The 20337-nt window shown below is 42.4% G+C and overlaps 1 protein-coding gene, 1 long non-coding RNA gene and 1 other non-coding gene across 3 annotated transcripts; all 3 read left to right on the top strand.

The window, feature by feature from the left end:
- The first annotated feature begins 8478 nt into the window (after positions 1 to 8478).
- On the top strand, positions 8479 to 13682 carry LOC112674412 (uncharacterized). The gene is made up of 4 exons (XR_003145413.2): positions 8479 to 8889; positions 12477 to 12545; positions 12664 to 12768; positions 12920 to 13682. It is a non-coding gene; the product is annotated as an uncharacterized LOC112674412 (long non-coding RNA).
- TRNAS-GCU (transfer RNA serine (anticodon GCU)) lies at positions 11296 to 11377 on the top strand. The gene has a single exon. It is a non-coding gene; the product is annotated as a tRNA-Ser (tRNA).
- A 1954-nt stretch (positions 13683 to 15636) lies between the features above and the next one.
- LOC112674370 (putative vomeronasal receptor-like protein 4) lies at positions 15637 to 16413 on the top strand. The gene has a single exon (XM_025470844.3). The coding sequence runs from the start codon at positions 15637 to 15639 to the stop codon at positions 16411 to 16413; it is 777 nt and encodes a 258-aa protein (XP_025326629.3).
- The last annotated feature ends 3924 nt before the right edge of the window (positions 16414 to 20337 follow it).

The raw sequence follows: 20337 nt of genomic DNA, 5'->3' as shown, positions 1-20337 counted from the left end.
GGCTCTTCAGCCTTCCTGGCTCCCTCCTCATTTTCTTTCAGGCATTTGCCCTGACAACTTCTCTGAATATTTAACCTTGTCCTGGTGTTTGCTTCTCAGAAGACCCAGACTAGTGGACTTTTTTTATAATATACTTCTAATTTATGCTGGATGGAATTTTTGCTGGGCCCAAACCATCACTGAATGATGTACCTTTAGCTACTAATGGAATCACTAGAGAAAGCAGTTTTCCCAATTTCTCAGTGAGCACCCCAGCATTATGCCGGTTGGGCATCCCTGCTGATCAGCACATAGAGGCTGACACTGGCATAACCAAATGTTATAAGTGTTTTAATATTTAATATTGTGTAATTATTTGTCAGGAAGGAGCCTGTGGTGAAGGAGACAATGAAATATGCCCAATAAAAGAGAAGAAAACAGGTCATGAGAATGAGAGCACTATGAGTAACTCTGATCCCTGGGCTGGATTTTCTCTGAAGCCTGGAACTCTGGAGAGAGAGTACACTCTGGTGATGCCTATAAAGATGGAGAGCCATGTACCCACTGCTCCAGCCCATGAGACTCTGAAAGACAACATCCTGCAGAGCCATGAGAGTAGGAAAAAGCCACCTAATAAGTTGCCCAGGTGGTAGCATATAACTGTAGTCCCAAATGCTGTAATCCCAGATCTGTTCATGCTACTGACTGCTGTGATGCAGTAGAGCAAGTTGGAGGTTATCAGGAAATTGAAGATCCAGAAGAGGAGGAGATATGGAAGAACTTGCCATGTAGTCTGTGGTTTCAGCTTCCTCCATGAGGTGGTCCTGGGACTGATGCTGATGGCCTGGACCACGCTGAGGTGGCAGGTGGTGCAGATTGAAAGACCACCGGCCACTCTCCCCAGGTAAAGCACAGTCTTACAACCAGCATTGCCTAGGAAATTTCTGAGATGAAAAAATACGGTTATATCTTTGCTCTCATTGGTACAAATAATTGTATTTGCAAAAGCCAAATGGTTGAGGATAAGGCCTATGGGGTTTGTTTGTTTGTTTTTTTTTTCAGGCCCCATGAGCAAAGTATATACATGTCTCACAAGTATGAAGAAGTTCCCCACAATTTCAAGTCCAATAACAGAAAGCAAGATTATTCCCTGGATGAGTTTACTCCAAATTATCTTCTGACATCATGCACAAAAGCAGGAAAAACTTTGGACAGACACAAATAAGTAAAGATGACATATTTTAGGTCCGTGTCTGTTCCAGTGAAAAGAACTGGTGGAGACAGAGAGAGAGGCAGAGACACAGACAGAGGGAGAAGCAGGCTCCACGCAGTGAGCTTGATGTGGGACTCAATCCCGGGACTCCAGGGTCACACCCTGGGCCAAAGGCAGGCGCCAAACTGCTGAGCCACCCAGGAACCTGCTACAGTCCATTTCTAAGCTCTACTGCTGAACATCATTTTTGACACCTCCTCCTTCACTGCTCATACCCAGTACATGATCTCACTGTAGAGAACTGTGCTAGGCTCTTCCTGGTCCACTTTAGCAGCCTAGACTTACCTAACCCTCAGATACTGTGAATACTGGGCTAACACAGTTGTAGTTGCCCCAAAGAACTGTATTTGGCTCAATGAGAGTGGTTTCTCAGGGAACACTATTTGGCTTACTTGTCTCTCTCCAAGTGCAGAAGGGGAGTCCCAGCCCCCTTGCCTCAAGGGGGACTAACTCTGGTCACATGTGTGTTCCTAATTTTCCACCTGAGTGTTGTCAGACTGGAGCAGATTTTTTTTCTCTTGTCTGTGCTCTTTGCATGCTCCACCTCTCCTGAGGATGTTCCCCCAACAGAGGAAGAGCTCTGGCTCCATAGAGATCTCATGGAAATGCAATCAAAGACACACATCTTACTGACACACTCTCTTCCCCTTTTCAAATTTAGTGACACTCTTACAGTCAGAAATGCCTCACCCTGAAGGCCAAGTGTCCTCAGTATTCCATGTTGTGATTTATATAACCACCTTATAAATGGCATCCCTCTTTCTTTTTATTCTCTTTCTATATTATGTCAGACTAAAAAGAGCTTTTGAAACATGAATCTGTTCCTTTTGCTTCAATGGCCTACAAACCATAGATGGCTTCACATGTTAACCTTATGCCTAAACAAGTTTGTCCTTCACAATTGGGCCTCCTCTCCTTCTTGCCAAATTTATTTCTGAATTACTGTCAGCTCCCCTGCCAACAAATGTACATGAACTCCAGATGCTGAGATGCTCCTGCCCTCAGCTGCCCCTTCACGCAGCTAACTGCTGTTCATCTATCACACATCAGCTTAGGATTTTATTGTCTGGTGTCTTTCCCTGGATTCTCTGGGCTCTGCTGCCCTGGTTTGTTTACATGTCTCCTTCCTTCATTCAGTTGTGGAGCACCTGAGAGGTGTTCTCTGTCCATCCTGTACCTACATTTCACGTTACAGCGCTTGCTATTAACTGCTCAGGGAGTTGTTTATGAAAATGTTATTAAATGAGACATATGGTTATGGTTGTAAAACTGCCTGTTAATCAGAGATAAGTCTGTGAGCTAGTTTGGAGAGAGATTTGAGTTGATTTGTGTTTCTTTACAAATGTCACAACTGAATGAGTTGGAGAAGACAATTCACAGTGAATGTCGCATTCACAAGGGACTTGAGTGTTTCCTCAGATGTGTAAAAGCTACACATGTCTATATGATCTGGAGGATGTTGGAAAGAGAGTTTATATAGATTTTAAGAAGCTTTCAAAGCTTCTTACTTCCATAATTTAAGGATGAACAAATGCAGTCTGCGTGAGTCAATGCATTCCAGATGCTTGTGCAGTATCATTAGATCTGAGAAGTATAACAATGTTCACAAGCACGTTCTGGAGTTTAAATACTGCCTTCCCAATTTCTGTCTGGGTGACTCTGGGTGTATTATTTGGCTTCTCCCAGGCCCAGTGTTCTCATCTGTAAAATAGGGGTGACAACTTTGCACTTTGGAGGTCTGTCTTGAGGATTAAATGAAGTGATATATGTAGTGCTATGTCAGTGCCTGGAAAGCACAAAAGAATAATTTTCTAAAAACAACTATTCATGTTACTGTGTGTCCCCACACCTTAAAAAAATTCTCTATAATAGTGTACTGTGTCATTTTGGGTAGCTAGAGAAGGAAAACATCAGAATAAATAAAATCTTAGTAAAACAGGCAAGCATGCCCCATATTGAAGAGACAGAAGGACACCAAAGATAACATACAAGCTTAAGTACAAAGCCCCAAGTCTGGGAGTTAAAAGGCCCAGGCACTGAGGAGACCACAGAGGATGTGCACTCCCATAGACCTGGGGGAGATGTCCTGGCATGTGATGTCTCCTACACGTCCCTCCTTGCTACACAGGGGCATCCTCAGGCACAGCACATCAAGTCTGCTGCTGCACAACAGCCTCCTCACAGACCAGAAAGGAACAGATGTCTTTGCAGGGCCTGGGAAGTGATCAGCTGTCTTCTCACAGCTTTGGGTCCTGCACAAGGCACAGGGGAGCTCCGACTGCTGTCTTCTGCCTGCCCCTCCCCATTCTGCCCCAGATAGCCTCCTTGCAGAGCCAAAGGCAGCCCCTATCCATGGCTGTCAGGTGTACTCACCTTGGCAGCTCTGTTCAGCTCTGCTCTGGGACAGGAGAGGTGCTGTGGCAAAGCAGCACCAGCCAGGCCCTGTTTATACTTTTCTGAGCCCTTGTGGTCATGGCTAACTTACTGATGTAACCATATCAATGTCACAAGTTCTGGCTCTCAGCTAGGGGTATAGGGCAACTTCTGCACCATATAGATCCCTGAGGCACACGTCTCCCCTGACCCTCTGTCATTTGCTGAGCCCAGAAACACTCTGATCCCAATTATAGTAAATGTGCAATAATGAATAGGAAGCACTGCAAGGATGAGCCCTCAGCACAGCACATGTCTCAGAGAAGCTCTGGTCTCCTTGATTGTATTAGGACCTCCTGCCATCTCCCACACACCCACAGCCACCACCAAAGCTCAAGAAGAAACACTTGAGAATCACAAGTGGTCACTTTCTGAATATTTTTAAACTATACACTGATAATAAAAGATCATTGAGCAGTAGAGTCAGAATACTGACTCCCCATGAGAGACAGTGTCTAGAAAAGCATGAAAGGGGGACTTCTGGGTGCTGGCTATATGCATATGAACCAGTTCATATGGTCACCTAAGTGACCACTTAGGTGGTCACTTATGATTTCTATTGTTCTTAGTATGTTCACTTCTTTCATAAGTGTACTGCCAAACAGTGTCAGTGGCCCTGGAAACTCATGTCCTGCATCGTAGCCCAAACCCAGCTTTGATTGTAAATGCTTACTATTTTCTCTTTTCATTTTTTTTTCTAATAATAGTCATCCTACTGAGTGTGAGATGATATGTTATGGTGGTTTTGATTTATTCTTCCCTGATGATGAGTGATGTTGAGTATCTTTTCATGTGCTTATTGGCCTTTCCTGTTTCTTCTCTAGAGAAATGTCCATTCAACTCCTTTGCCCATTGGTAACTGAGTTGTCTTTTGTTCTTGTACATTCTATATGTATCACTTAACAGACACATAATTTACTAATAATTTCTCCCATTTTAACGACTGCCCTTTCACTGTGTTGATAGTGTCCTTTGATGCACCAAAGTTTTACATTTGATTGAAATCCATCTTTTCTACTTTTACTTTGCTGCCTATGTTTTGAGGCATTTCCAATAAGTCAATGCAAAGTCTAATGCCATTAATATTTTTGTCTTATTTTTTTGGTAAGAGTTTTATAGTTAAAACTATAAAGTCAGGTCTCGGTCCACTTTGAGTTAATTTTTGTTTATAGTGTGAGATAAGAGTCTCACTTTATTCTTTTGCACATCCAGTGTTCCCAATGCTACTTGCTAAAAAAAAATGCCTTTTCCCATTGAATGATGTTGGTACTCCAATTGAAAATCATTTGACTAAAGATGTGAAAGTGCATTTTTGGGATCCCTATTCTATTCCATTGGTCTATATGTCTGTCTTTGTGCCAGTACCATATTGTTTGATCACCATAGCTTTGTAGTGAGTTTTGAAATCAGGAAGTGTGGGATCTCTAACTCTGTTCTTCTCTTTTTTTTAAAGTGGTTTTTGACCAATTGGAGTCCTTTGTATTCCATATGAAATTTAGATCATACTTTTCTGTTTTTGTGAAAAATATCATTGAAGTTTTGATACAGTTTGCATTAAATCTGTAGATGGTTTGGGGTAGTATTGACCTCTTAACAATATTAAGGCTTCCAATCCATACACATGGGATCTCTTTCCGTTTATTTATGTCTTCTTTAATTTCTTTCAGCATTATTTACAGTGTTCAGTGTATGAGCTTTTTGTCTCTTTGGCTAAGGTTATTTTTAAGTATTTTTATCTTTTTGATGCTGTTTTAAGTGCAATTGTTTTTAAATTCCTTTTTTGTATTGTTTATTGTTAGTATATAGAAACATCTGATTTTTGTGTGTTGATTTTTGTATCCTTGCTGTACTAAGTGAGAATTAAAATGAGCTTAATATGTCTTTCACAGCTAAACTCTCTTAGAATTGCAAGATCCTCACTAGTCAAAACAAATACCATATATTTATGATGAAAAGGGGAGGTAACTAAAAACAACTACATATGCTTGACATTCAATATTATGGAGCTGTCCTACTTGCAGGCACACCTTGCTTTTTGAGTTTCACTTTGTTGCACTACACAGATACAGCATTTCTTACAAATTGCAGACTTGTAGCCGTCCTTTTTTTTTTTTCTTTTTCTTAAGATTTTATTTATTTATGAGAGACACAGGCAGAAGGAGAAGCAGGCTCCATGCCTGGAAGGGAGAAGCAGGTTCCATGCAAGGAGCCCGATGTGGGACTCGATTCTGGGTCTCCAGGATCACGCCAGAGGCTGAAGGCAGCGCTAAACTGCTGAGCCACCAGGGCTGCCCATGTGGCAGTCCTTTGTATATCAAGTCTGTTGGTGCCATTTTTCTAACATTTGTTCACTTCTATCTCTGTGTCACATATTGGTAATTCCCACAATAATTTAAACTTTTTCATCATTCAATCTGTTACTGTGATTTGTGATCAGTGATGTTACCTCTGTAATTGCTTTGGGGTACCAGGAACTGCACCCATATAAAATGGTGAACTTAATAAATGTTGTGTGTGTGCTGATTGCTCCAATGACTGGACTTTCCCCCACGTTTTTTCTTCTCTGTCTAGCCTTCCTATTCCCTGAGACACAACAATATTGAAATTAGGCCAATTAATAACCCTACACTGGCCTCAAAGTTTTCAAGTGTTCTGAGAATTATACATCCTTCATTTTTTTTAAAAGATTTATTTATTTATTTATTTATGATAGACATAGAGAGAGAGGCAGAGACACAGGCAGAGGAAGAAGCAGGCTCCATGCCGGGAGCCCGATGCAGGACTCAATCCCAGGACTCCAGGATTCCACCCTGGGCCAAAGGCAGGCGCTAAACCGCTGAGCCGCTGAGCCACCCAGGGATGCCCTAACATCCTTCATTTTAAATCAAAAGCTAGAAATGGTGTAACATAATGAGGAAGGCATGTCTACAGCCAAAATAAGCCAAAAGATTGGCCTCCTGTGCCAAACAGTTGGCTAAGTTGTGAATGAGAAGGAAAACTTCTTGAAGAAAATGAAAAGTGCTACTCCAGCAAACACATGGATGATAAGGAAGTGAAACAGTCCCATTGCTGACACAGAGAAAGTTTGAGTGGTCTGGATAGAAGATCAATATTCCCTTAAGTCAAAGCCTCAGCTAGAGCAAGATTTCAAGTGTCTTCTATTCTGTGAAGACTGAGAAAGGTGAGGAAGCTGTGGGAGAAAAGGTTGAAACTAGCAACAGTTGGTTTATCAGGTCAAGGAAAGAAGCCATTTCCATAACATAAAGTGCAAGGTGAAGCAGCAGGTGCTGATGTCAAGTCATCAGGAGGATCTAGCTGAAGGTGGCTACACTAAACAACAGATTTTCAATGTAGACCAAACAGCCTTCTTTTGGAAGAAGAGGCCATTTAGGATTTTCACACCCAGACAGTAGAAGTCAATGCATTAGACTTAAAGCTTCAAAACATAGGCTGACTCTCTTGTTGGGGGCTAATGCAGCCAGTTACTTTAAGTTGAAGCCAATGCTCATTTACAATACTGAGAATTCTAGGGCCCTTAAAAACTATGCTAAATCTACTCTGTCTATGCTTTATAAGAAGAACAAAGCCTGCATGGCAGCACATCTTTTTACAAAATGGTTTACTGACTATTTTAAGCCCACTGTTGACACCTACTGCTCAGAAAAACAAATCCTTTCAAAATATTACTCTTCAGGGGATCCCTGGGTGGCTCAGCGGTTTGGCGCTTGTCTTTGGCCCAGGGCGTGATCCTGGAGTCCCATGATCAAGTCTTGTGTCGGGCTCCCGACATGGAGCCTGCTTCTCCCTCCTCCTGTGTCTCTGCCTCTCTCTGTGTCTCTCATGAAAGAATAAATAAAATCTTTTAAAAAAAGAGTTTAAAAAATATTACTGTTCACTGACAATGTACCTGGTCACCCAAGAGTGCTGATGAAGATGTATGAGATTAAGGTTGTTTTCATGCCTGCTGATACAACATCCATTCTGCAACCCATAGATCAAGAAATAAGTTTGACTTTCAAATCTTATTATTTTAGAACAACATTTTGAAAGGCTATAGCTGCCATAGATAGTGATTCCTCTGATGGCCCTGGGCAAAGTAAATTGAAAACTTTCTGGAAAAGATTCACCATTCTAGAAGCCATTCAAGACATTTGAGTTTCATGGGAAGAGGTCAAAATACTGACATCCATAGAAGTTTAGAAGAACTTAATTCCACCTAATGGATGATTTTGAGTGGCTCAAGACTTCAGTGGTGGTGGAAATGGTGAGGAAACTAGAATGAGAAGTGAGACTTGAATATGTGGCTGCATGGCTGCAATCTCATGATAAAACTTTATCAGATGAGAAGTTGCTTCTTATGGATGAGTAAAAGAAAGTAAGATGGAACCTACTCCTGGAGAAGTGCTGTGAAGATTGTCGAGATGACAACAAGGGATTCAGAATAACTTAGCTGATAAAGCAGTGGCAGGGTTTACAATGATTGACACCAATTCTGCAAGAAGTTTACTGTGAGTAAAATGTGATCAAACAGTATCACATGCTACAGAGAAATCATTTGTGAAAGGAGGATGTGGCAAACTTGTGGTCTTATTTTAAGAAATTGCCACAGCCACCCTAACCTTGAGCAACCACCACCAGCCATCAACATCAAAGCAAGACTCTCCACCAGCAAAGAGATTATGACACAATTGTGGTCAGCAAGGAGTAATACATAGAATTGTTGAATCAATGTGTTGTACACCTGAAACGAAGGCCTCAAGAGGTTGCATCTCACAAGAAGTGCTTGACCAACTTGCAGTTGCTGAGGGTCAAACACCTTTATCTCTGGGCTTGCCAGTATCTGGAAGGGGATTAGGAGCTCATCATGCAGGATGATGGGTGATATATTACACAGCTGGGGTCTGTGGTGTAGGGAGGGTGTCCAGCAGGACAGCTGACCGAATTCCAGAGCTAATGCACCTGCTCGATGAACTCCTCAGACACAGTGCTGGAGAAATTGTGTGTATTTATAGATGACAGTTCTTCTCCCCATCTCAGTGTAGAGGCTGCATTGCGCCACTGGCCTCAAGATTAGGGCATGCTAGCTGGGAAGGGCGGTGACCCTAAGGAAGGTGGACAGCCACCTGGAGGTGCAAGGCTTGGCAGCAATTCAGGAGGAAATCTCATGAAACAGCCTTCACTGAGAATAAAATCTGCTGTAATTGGTAGGTACGCAAGTGAATAAGAAAAATAACCTTGTTTGTCTAGAAAAGAAGATAGATTTCAAGTATTTATTTATTACTGATTGCCAAGTGCCTTGGAGACTACAAATAGTTTGGCTTGGATATCTATATAACGTAGAGGTCAAATGGTAAACTCTAGATAATCAGTTGAATACACTTTATTTTTAAAAAGATTTTATTTATTCATGAGAGTCCGTTTTCTCCACAAAAGCCAGACTCTGTCCTATGGCCAACCTACTAATGGGCAAGCAACAAAGGACAAAAGACAGTCAAAATTTCAACCTAAATATTCTAGTTTCAGATTAGAGAGCATAAGGAGGAGGCAGAGAGGGGCAATACGATCAACCAGATATGCTGGGGGTGCCTCTCCCTGCAAAACAAATAGTTTCTGATAAACATAGTTCCTTCCAAACACTGTTTGACATACAGGAAGTTTGAGAAATTTTCAAAAACATGCCTTTTGAAGAAAACAATCCCAAACTTCCATAGAAGAGAAAGAGTAATCAAGAAAATACCATAGGAACAAAACAAAACAAAACAAAAACCTCAATTGGTTTCACTAGAGCCTTCCACAAAACTGTTAGAGTACAAACAGCCCCAATATTATGTAATTGTTTCAGTTGATAGGAAACAAAAGAAAACTTCCAAGTTCTTTTAATGAATAGGTATAATAATACCCAAACCTGATAAAGTTAGCATATGCACAAAAAGATAATTTCAGACCAACATGTTCTGAAAACCAATGCAAAATCTTAAACAAAATGTTAGCCAATATTAACCTACCATGAACAAACAGGGTATATACTAGAAATGGAATAATGATTGAGTATTAGGAGACCTATTAATGTCACATCAAATTAATAGTTTTAAGGAGGAAAAAAGCCCCACATAATTACATGATTACCTTTGCTCAGACCCTTTCCTCAGTCTGGGACACACTTTCTCTCTCAGCCATCTCTAGAAAACTTGCTCAGACTAACCTTCATAGGGCAGTTCTGTTTTCTGAAGGTTACGCTTGAGCAATCCAGTAATTGCACTACTAGGTATCTACCCAAATGATACAAAAATATTGATCTGAAGGGATACATGCACTCTGATGTTTACGGGAGCATTATTTACAATAGCCAAATTATGGTAATAGCCCAAGTGTCCATCGACTGATGAATGGATTAAGACGATGTGGTATATATACACAAGGGAATATTACTGAGCCATGAAAAAGAATGAAATCCTGCCCATTTGCAACCATCTGGATAGAGCCAGAGAGTATAATGCTAAGCCAAAATAGGTCAGAGAAAGCCAAATACCATATGATCTCACTAATGTCAAATTTAAAAAACAAGACAAATTAACAAAGGGAGGAAAAAGAGAGGAAAACCAAGAAACAGACTCGTAACTCTAGAGAACAAATTGATGGTCACCAGAGGGAAGGTGGGTGAGGGGATGGGTGACATAGGTGATGGTGGTTTAGGAGGGCACTTGTGATGAGCACTGGGTGTTGTTTATAAACGCTGGATCATTACATTTTACATCTGAAACTATTATTACACCGTAGGTTAACCAACTGGAATTTAACTTAAAATTTTGGGGAAAACACCCTAATTTTCAGTATTATTTTCCTTTCCCATGCATTTAAATTCATTCTGATTAGTCAGAATTCACTCCTACTTATTTCGCTTATTCATCTGTGCTTTGCATTCATTCTTAGAAACTACGAAGAAGCTGAAAACTCTCCCTCACCCCCATCCTTTCCCCAAATAATTTCCTCGCTAGGAGTGAGTCTTTTGACATCCCTAGCACCACATGCCTTGTAAAATCGGACAGAAGCTGAGAACCCGTCCCCTAGAAAATCACCCAGAGGCACGGATATGGGGGGGGGGGGGGTGCTGAGAACTCAGGGTTCCCCCGGGCGGATGCGCGGCAAAGGGGCTCTCGCCCCACCCCGGTACAGGGTCACCTCTGCAACCCCACCCCGCAGCGTTAGGCGGTGAGAGAGGCAGCACCGCCTCACTCGGCCCCGTGCTTCGGTCGCCCAGGCTGTCTCAGCCGCCAGGAATTCGGGGTCCGGACTCGCCAGGGGCCCTGGGGTGGGCTCTGGCGGCCCGACTCTGGGGGCCCCTGCCCGCGGCGGGCTCAGAGGGCTTCCTGCGCGCACGCGGCCCTGCAGCCCGGACCCCGGCGGGGCCTGTGGCGCTGCGGGCGCGGTCGGGCCTCGGGCGAGAGCTGCCCCCGCCCCTGCCCCAGCGCGAGGGTCCCCCGCGCTCCGCGGCCGCTCTGTGCGGAGCCCGCCGGCCCCACGTCTCCTGGACGTCTCCTGACCGTCCTTCCATCCAATGAGTTCCCAAGTGTAAATTCTGGAAGAAAGTACCCCAAACGGCATGGTATAGAGACGAAGTGGCCGAGTGGTTAAGGCGATGGACTGCTAATCCATTGTGCTCTGCACGCGTGGGTTCAAGTCCCACCTTCGTCGGTCGTGTACCTTTTGGTGTGAAAGCTGTAGGAATATTTTCAAAGGTCTCCTGGCGTTTCCAGGTTGGGATAAGCTCCTTTCAAATATCCGTTCAGTTGGATGGCTGGCTTGGCTCAGTGGATGGAGCATGTGGCTCTTGATTTCGGAGTCATGGGTTCCAGACCCACTTTGGTGTAGAGATTACTCAAATAAATTAACCTTAGAAAAAGAAAATCAGTTTAGTGTCCTGAGTTTCACCTGAAGTTTAACTTCATCTTTACTGATTATACAACCTGTACCATTATGTCTGCCTTCCTTTGGGTAGTATTCCTGTGTTTGTGACATTAATTTCTTTATAGCAGATTTTGCAGATTATTCCTCAGTTTGACCCAATGTAATGTATTCCCTGGACATGTACCATACTCCTTGAAGGGCTTTTTTTTTTTAAAACCAATTCATAATTTGGAGAATTAATTGGTCAAGGCCTGAACTCTATGAATCTTTTTAGCAATCGACCAATCTCTAAGTTGACTAGTTCCCAAATTTTTGTTTCATTTTACAGTGTTGCCACAGATACTTGAATAAGCCAAATTCTCCAGTACAATGGAAATTTGGTTTCAAAATTATTTTACTATTTTATATTTATATAACAATGGAATACAGGTTTTAGATAGATAGATGTTTAGTTCTATCCACTTAGGAACATGACTGGAATTTCCCATCCTCAATGTTCAACTAGTTTTTACAATTACATTTCCTTCTGTTTAAAGACTATTATCTTTAGGGACACCTGGGTGGCTCAGTGGTTGAGAAACTGCCTTCAATTCAAGGCGTCATCCAGGGTCCTGGGATCAAGTCCCACATGGGGATCCCTGCAGGGATCCTGCTTCTCCACTGCCTATGTCTCTTACCTCTCTCTCCATGTATCTGATAAAAAACGAATAAAATTTTTAAAAACTATTATTTTTAAGATACTTTACTAAAAATATTTTTTCTGAAATCTTCTTTAAAAAAAAAACATTTTAATATAACTTTAAAACACACATTGTAATTTGGAGGGACAGGGAAAGCTGTACTTCAGGGACTGAGATTCTGACCAAAGTGTTCTCTTCCCTGACAGGCTGACAACCTTGAAAAGCCAAGTCTTGGTTCCAGTTGAGGTTAGCCAAGAGCTCTTCAAATCCAGAAGGTAAAGGATGTCTCGGTGGAGGGTTCACCTGCCCGAAGGACCAACAAAGAGCACGGCTGCACAGCAGCTGCCAGGGGAGCACAGCTGACCAAGTCTTTTATTACTCCCTGTGCCACAGAAACCGTCCCTCAGATGCAGGGACCTTGCTCCTGTCTTTGACTAAGTGAGGCAGTTCCTGAGAGGGTCTGTGAGCCTGAGCACCTGGACTCCTGATCCTGCAAAGGTACATTTCCCCGGGGCCAGAAAGATGACGGGGACCGGTTTCAGCAAATGTGCCTCCAGACACGTTTGAGCAGGTGTCCCTGGGTTCAGGATCGGTACCACGAGAGAGCTCTGGGGCGCGCTGTAGACAAGGTACCGCTTTCTTTTCTCAGGAAATCCGCGAAGCATCAGAGTGCCTGCAGTCTCCAGGAGCAGCTGTGTTTCCCTCTGCCTCGCTGCCCCCTGCATCCTGCTCTGTCAGCAACACTAGCAGGGATGGAGTTTGTGGCTCTCACTGGGGGCATTCCTGGGTTTTGCATATGAGCCAGCTTGGTCTTCCCAGGTGTCTTGAAAATTCTCCAAGTGTTTGTGTGGAATTTGAAGGTCTTCTTCCCTCACCTGTCCTTAGCCTCCCCATCCTAACACTAATAATGGCACCGTATGTGTAAGTCAGCTTCGGCCACTACACGCCAGCTTGACGGAGGCACCTCTTAGCAGCATTAGGATGAAAATGACAGGGGCTGTTGGCCGAGTCTTACTTTTACAGCCAGGTTGTGAATAACCTGAGGCAGTCCGCTTTACCTCTACTGTCGTCTCACGTAGCAGAAAGCACTCCTCTCACTTTTTAGTTGAGAAAAGGAGCTGAGAGGGATGCACTTACTTGGCTAAGGCAGTGAGTGTTAGATCCAGAATGGGCTTGTGGGCTTGCATTCAGGACTACCTGAATGTAAAGCATGTCTCTTAAAATAGCTTACTTTAAAGGGGCACCTGGATGGCTCAGTTGGTCAAGTGTCTGCCTTCGGCTCAGATCATGATCTCAGGGTCCTGGGATGCAGCCCCACATCTGCTTCCCTGCTCAGCGAGGAGCCTGCTTCTCCCTCTGGCCCTACTTCTCCCCCTGCTTGTTCTCTCTCTCTCTCTCTCTCTCTCTCTCTTTCTCTCAAGTAAATAAATAAAAAATTTAAAAAGATAGTTTATTTTAACATTTCCAAAAAAGTAATCTGGGACAGTCCCATCCCTCCCTCCTCTGACATTGTTCCTATATTTCAGTCACAAAGAAAGACGAGTGGTTTACCAGCTGACACGGAAAGCAGTCCCCATCCTGATTCAGAACTTTGAGATTTGGGGAAGATAGAAAGAAGGCTGGAAAAATGGTAAAACATTTTGTATAGGAAAGTACTGAATATAGGTAATTAAATTTTTACAACCCTGGTAGGATATGGAACGGGGTGAAGGCTGTGGAAAGGCTTCCAAAGTATATAGAATCTATGGAACCCCTGGGAGTTAAATCAAACATCTTGGTCTATTTTGTTTGGGGGGAATTGTCAGCAGTTTTATATCAATTTCTAGGTGAAAAATTAGATTGGAGAAGCTATTGATGAAAGAGCCAAGTTTTACCCGGGCCTGAAAGGTTGACAATCGGTTTGGACTGGTGACAATTCAGTCAGTTCTGTTGTTGCCCAGGTTGGGAAAACAGAAGTTGGTAAAAGCTAATTGCTAAACTACCTGGAAAGCTTGTTTATCCCAGGATTATTCAGAAACTGTGAAAGGCCGTTACAAACCTTTGTTTGAGTGATTTCTCTTTTCTTACCAAACATACCCCACCCCACTTTGCTGCACTTTACCATTATTAGGGATCTCTAAGTCATAAACCGCACTCTTCTCCTGACAACCCCCAATTCCTTGTTAACTGGCTTTCTTTTTTAACCACCAGCACCCCCCACCCCAACTCCCACCCCGGGAAATAGTAACATATCCTGAACACATCCAGGCTTCCCTTAGGGTCTCCTCAGATTCCTCCGTGGGACTCAGACCTCCTATAAAGACCCTTGCAGGGCAGCATTCCAAGGTTGCCCCGGACTCTTGCCCAGGCTGCATCAAGTCTGGTCTGAGCTTGTGCAGCCCACAAACTGTTTCTAGAGGTCTTTGGCCGATGAGGCTTTAAGAGTTGGAGTCCTGTCTCAAAAGGTTATGCAGTTTGATTTGATGTTGACAATTAGGAAAACCCATTGAAATCTTATAAGCGATGAACTCACAAAATCATTTTGGGCATTAAAAGAGAAGTCAGGAAATATTAAGTGTATGTGTCAGAGATATAAAGACCAGAATCTAAGAGACAAACCAGGAGATTGATATACTAATCAAAATGCCGTATGTGGGGATCCCTGGTTGGCCCAGCGGTTGGGAGTCTGCCTTCGGCCCAGGGCGTGATCATATAGTCACAGGATCCAGTCCCACATCGGGCCCTCTGCGTGGAGCCTGCTTCTCCTTCCGCCTGTGTCTCTGTGTTTCTCATGAATAAATAAATAAAATCTTTAAAAAAATGCCGTATGTGATGGATGTAAACATAAGAAGGGGCAGTATGAACAATGAGACAGGCTAAATTCATGAACTATGAAATATGTGGGGCAAGAAGAGTATTTAAGTCTGTGTTGTGGAATGTGGGGAGGTAGAGATCTTCTGGAGTTGGCTCATGGTAATATCAAAATGAAGAAGTAGAAAAACACAGGGTGACATCGGGTGGGGTCTCTTTTAGTTCAATTTGGCACATGCCAAGATTGAAAATAGCTGGGATACACAAGCTATTGAGCACATAGATTGTCTTTGCTGGCATGGAGCCAGAAAAAAAATCTAGGTTGCAAATTTAGATTTTTGTATTCTTATTACCAATATTACATTTGAAGCCACATAGAATTGTCTACATAGAGTGCTTCCAGGGAAAGGAAAAGAGTTATTTGTACAAAAATATGCTCCATTACATATATCCTAACTGTCCTTTATACATTAGAAAAACCCTTTGGTACGAATCATTCTTTGAAGATACATCATACCGTTGCTTTCTTCAAAAGGTGCTTGCTGGATTCAAATTTTTCTGCCCATGAAGTAAGAAATGGTTTCAAACAATATCAAGGGACCAATGTTTCTCTTACTCACTGGATCTGGCATTGTGGGGAACATCTTTGTCTCTGTGACTTACGTGTGCATTTTCTTTGGAGACACTAAAAAGAAATCTATACATGTAATTCTCATCCACTTGGCTTTTACAAATATCCTAATTCTTTTTTCCAAGCTCATGCTAAAAACAATACAAACTTTTGGGTTGATACCTTTCCCAGATGATCGAGGCCTCTCGACCTCCATCAGCAGCTTCCTCACTGTGGTCCAGGCAGCCACCATCAGCCCCAGAGCCCCCCCGTGCACCATTTTCAAGCCAGCATCCACATGGCGTATCCTTCCCTTTTTCCTCTTCTTTTGGATACTCAGTTCCTTGGTCAGCGTGAACTTACTCTATTACATCAGAAACATCAACAGCCTAAACAGATCACGAACTGGTGCAAGTGATGGCTCTTGTTTCCTACCAGCAAGCCAGACAATGAAGTGGATTTTTCTCATTCTCATGGCCCTGCGAGATTTCCTGTTTCTGAGTCTCATGGGCTGGGCCACTGTCTACATGGTACATGTTCTCCACAAGCACCACAAGCATGCCCACTACCTGCGGAGATCCAAGGTTCTCTACCAGAACCCCCCTGAGGTAAGAGCCGTTCACAGTGTTCTCCTTCTGATGCTTTGTTTTCTTTTCTTTTCTTGGACAGATTCTATTATTTCTTTATATTTAAATTCTTTCCTTGAGAATAATTTCATAAAGCTAAGCGTTTTAGAAATCTGAATAACTAAGCCTTAGTTATTCATTTCTCAGCCCATTTGTGCTGACTCACAGAGATGGACATCTGGCTAAATGTTGGCACATTCATTAAGACTTGAGGAAAATGACTGTTTCATTGATCCCTTGGGTAGCAAGTTTGAAATAAGACATGTAATGGCTGCGTGTAAAACAAAAAACAACAACAACAACAATGAAGAGTAGCCTCAACAAATTAAATTATGATGTTATACAGCAAAGCTGTTGACCAGTAGCCCTGAGCTGACAGAGGAAGGAGATCATAATAACTTCTGGGTGCCCTCTGGGGACTTTGCCTTCTTCTCCTGTCCATCCTGCCACCCTCGGGAAGAAGCCAATTCCAGCTTTCCTGCTTATAAGATGCCTCTATTACTACCAAGCTTCCTATAGGAAGGAGAAAAATTTGGCAAATTCTTTCAAAACGCTACTGTATTTTCTCTTTGACTTGTGTCACTTCTAGGAGGATTGCTCATATGAGAATTGCAGTATAAAAATTACTACACATCGTGGCGATTTTGAAAAATCATGAACTAGTATCCAGCAAATAGACTATTTTTTGCTGGCTTTGTGAAAATATTCTAGAGGGTTCTGCCATACAAGAGGATGCTATTGAGCTTATGAAAGAATGGGTGAGTTCAAAATGTATTGCTATGGAATGATGAGCAAGATGTATCTGTAATTAATAAAAGATAGTAACTCAAGAGCAATGGTATTCAAAAATGGAATGTAACATTTCAACTCCATCCGATCCCTCTCTTTTGCAAGAGTGCAAAGGAACCTTAAAACAGTATGATCTGGTTTCAGAGAACCTAGGTATGTGAAACAAATCAGTAGAATTTCCTTTTATATCTCTCTCTATTTTCTGAGTCTTTTTTAAAAAAGATTTTATTCATTCATGATAGACAGAGAGAGAGAGAGAGAGAGAGAGAGAGAGAGAGAGGCAGAGGGAGAAGCAGGCCCCATGCCGGGAGCCCGACGCGGGACTCCATCGCGGGCCCCCCGGATCGCGCAGCCCTGGACCAAAAGCAGGCGCCAACCGCTGAGCCACCCAGGGACCCCCTATCTTCTGAGTCTTTAAATCTTTGAATATATCTTTATAAAGATGAATAAAGAATAAGTTCTGAAGGGAATCCCTGGGTGGCGCAGTGGTTTGGCATCTGCTTTTGGCCCAGGGCGGGGTCCTGGAGACGCGGGATCGAATCCCACGTCGGGCTCCCGGTGCATGGAGCCTGCTTCTCTCTCTCTTTGTGTGTGACCATAAAAAATTAAAAAAAAAAATTAGTTTGAAAATAGTGCGTGGCTTGTTTCAAAACACATTTGTTAGTGCTCTGACACTGCCACAATAATATCAGTCTCACATTGGTGTGCCATCAAAGAGCTACAAAATAATTTGGTTTCTACACTAATTTATTTATTTATTTATTTGTTTATTTATTTATTTATTTATATTTATTTATATTTATATTTATTTATTTATTTATTCATTCATTCATTCAGAGACACAGAGATTGAGAGAGAGGCAGAGATCCAGGCAGAGGGAAAAGCAGCAGGCTCCACGCAGGGAGCCCGATATAGGACTCCATCCTAGGTCTCCAGGATCACGCCCTGGGCCGAAGGCGACGCTAAACCGCTGAGCCACCAGGGCTGCCCTCTACACTAATTTAAATAATAAATTTGGTTTATATTTTTCTTAAATTGGAACCCAAATAGGTATTTGAGTAGAAGTCATCATTCTGGCAATAAGATATGTCCTCAAGCTGTTTTGAAAATTACCTGATGCTGTTTTACTGATTTCACATATTTTATGATGCAAATCTTAGAATTCATATAGGCATTTTCCATCCCATTTTTATGAATGCCTGTATCATACTTGTTTTGTCACCCTTGTATACATTTGAGTCTCTTACTTCCCTACTAAACTTCCCTTTGGTTTTGTTGGACCATGTCAACACAGTTTTAAATAACTTATCTGTGTTATTATGCTATATTGTAATATGTTTAGGAGCTTAACTCCTTTATATAACTGTGGGTGTTGGAAGGCCAAGATTATGCTATTTATCTTAGTTTTGTAACTTCCCTATGACATCTTTTTCTATCATGGAGAACAAGACAAAATAAGCACTCCCTGAACTGGTCATGGGTAACGGACCCCAAAGGAAGGGATGTAAGAGCTTGGAAATGAAGTTAAGAATAGCATTTTAAAATTAATTATAAAGAAGAGACTTAATGAGCATTAAAATAGAAAGTATCCAGATGGATACGGAGATGTGTGCTTGGTAACAAAAATGGTTAGGATAGTGTGTTAGTCAGGGTCCTCCAGAGAAAGAGAATCAACAGGAAATATCTATATCTATGTATCTGTATCTGTCTCTCTGAAGAGAGAGAGAGAGAGAGAGAAATGATTGGACTTAGCTCACTCCGTTCTGGAGGCAGGGAAGTCCCACAGTCTGCTGTCTGCAAGCTAGAGAACCAGGAAAGCCAGTGGTAGTGTCCGGTAGGAGTCCAAAGGCCTGACAACCAAGGGGTTCCTTGTTTACGTACCCAAGTCTGAGGGCCTGAGAACCAGGAGCTGCCAGGATGGAAAGCTGGAGCGGATTCACTTGCCAGCTCAAGAAGAGAGAAGGAATTCAGCCTTCCTTTGCCTTTTTGTTCCAGGAGGGCCCCTAGCAGATTGGTGACAGGGCATCCCTACTCAGTCTATTGAGCAAAGGCTATTCTCTTCCAGAAACACCCTCAGAGACAAAGTCAGTTTTTCCAGCTATGTGGGCATCCCTTAGATCAGTTAAGTTGACACGCAAAATTAGTGATTACAGAGAGCCTGGAATTTGGATTCTCAAAGTAAGTGTTCTTCTGTGATTCCCTTGGAAAAGTTAGGATGGAGTTGAGAAATTTAAATTGAATCTAGAATCTTCAGCAGAAAGTAACTTAAAGTGAGAAACACATGACTAAATTGTTACCCATATAGGAGAGCGGGAGGGAGGGAGGAAGGAGAAACCGAGAATATTGAAATTTAGAACACCCTGACATGGCTGGTAACCCCCACCAACTACCTCTTGCCTCTCATTTATAGTTCTGTTATGAGTAAAATAGAGTAGGAAGGTGAACTCTGTATCAATTTTGCCTGTGAAATCTTACAGAAGTTTTGAAGTAATGATAACTGAAAATGTCTCAGATTTGGTGAAATTCAAACTAGTAGCTTCAAAAGCTCAGAGAATTCTAAGCAGCATAGACTCAAAAATGTTTATATCCAGACCAGTCTGTAAAAATGAAAGCAAAATATCTTAAAAGCAGCCAGAGTTAAACGACAAGTTATCTACAATTCTTAAATGATAGTGGATTTCTTGGAAGAAACCATGGACCTGAGATAAAACTTTATTGATCATCTAACTTAACCTAATAAGTTCCTAGTCTGACTGGTGATGCATAGTGTGACTTTGGGTCTCCAGGAATTATTGTCAGCTCAGAGCCAATGACCGTGAGTCTCTGAGAAGACTGATTATGTCCCTTTGTCCACTACACAGTCTCCATAATAAGTGACTGCGGGTCCCTCCGGGGATGGCTGCGGGAAGATTATCACTGTTATGTTCTTGGCAATGTAGTAGAGTTTCTCCATGGGGATCTATCTTTCCCATCATTCAAGGTTCTCTGGGTCACAGAACCAGGTCGTGTCTGGGGATGTTTAAGGATCCACAATTATCCATGGTGCTTGAGTGATTCAAGTCGGGTGTATATTCACACGGCCTGGAATGTTTCTCCTTTTCCAGACCAAGTGAGACTTTAGTAGATTCTTATATACAGCAGTTAAACAAAACCATAATCAACTAGTCAATTATGAAGATCTCTGTGATCTGATTTTATGTCCTATGAACTTGGCTTGCCTTTCTGCTTGAGACATGCAGGTTGTTGGTTTTT

Source organism: Canis lupus, chromosome 35 (genome assembly GCF_003254725.2).
Source record: "Canis lupus dingo isolate Sandy chromosome 35, ASM325472v2, whole genome shotgun sequence".
NCBI lineage: Eukaryota > Metazoa > Chordata > Mammalia > Carnivora > Canidae > Canis > Canis lupus.
Note: the sequence above shows the minus strand (reverse complement) of the source record. Positions and strands in the feature narration are given on the sequence as shown.

What these genes read in the sequence shown, in the direction of transcription:
- LOC112674370 (XM_025470844.3), top strand. Translation starts at nt 15,637, where the DNA reads ATGGTTTCAAACAATATCAAGGGACCAATGTTTCTCTTACTCACTGGA.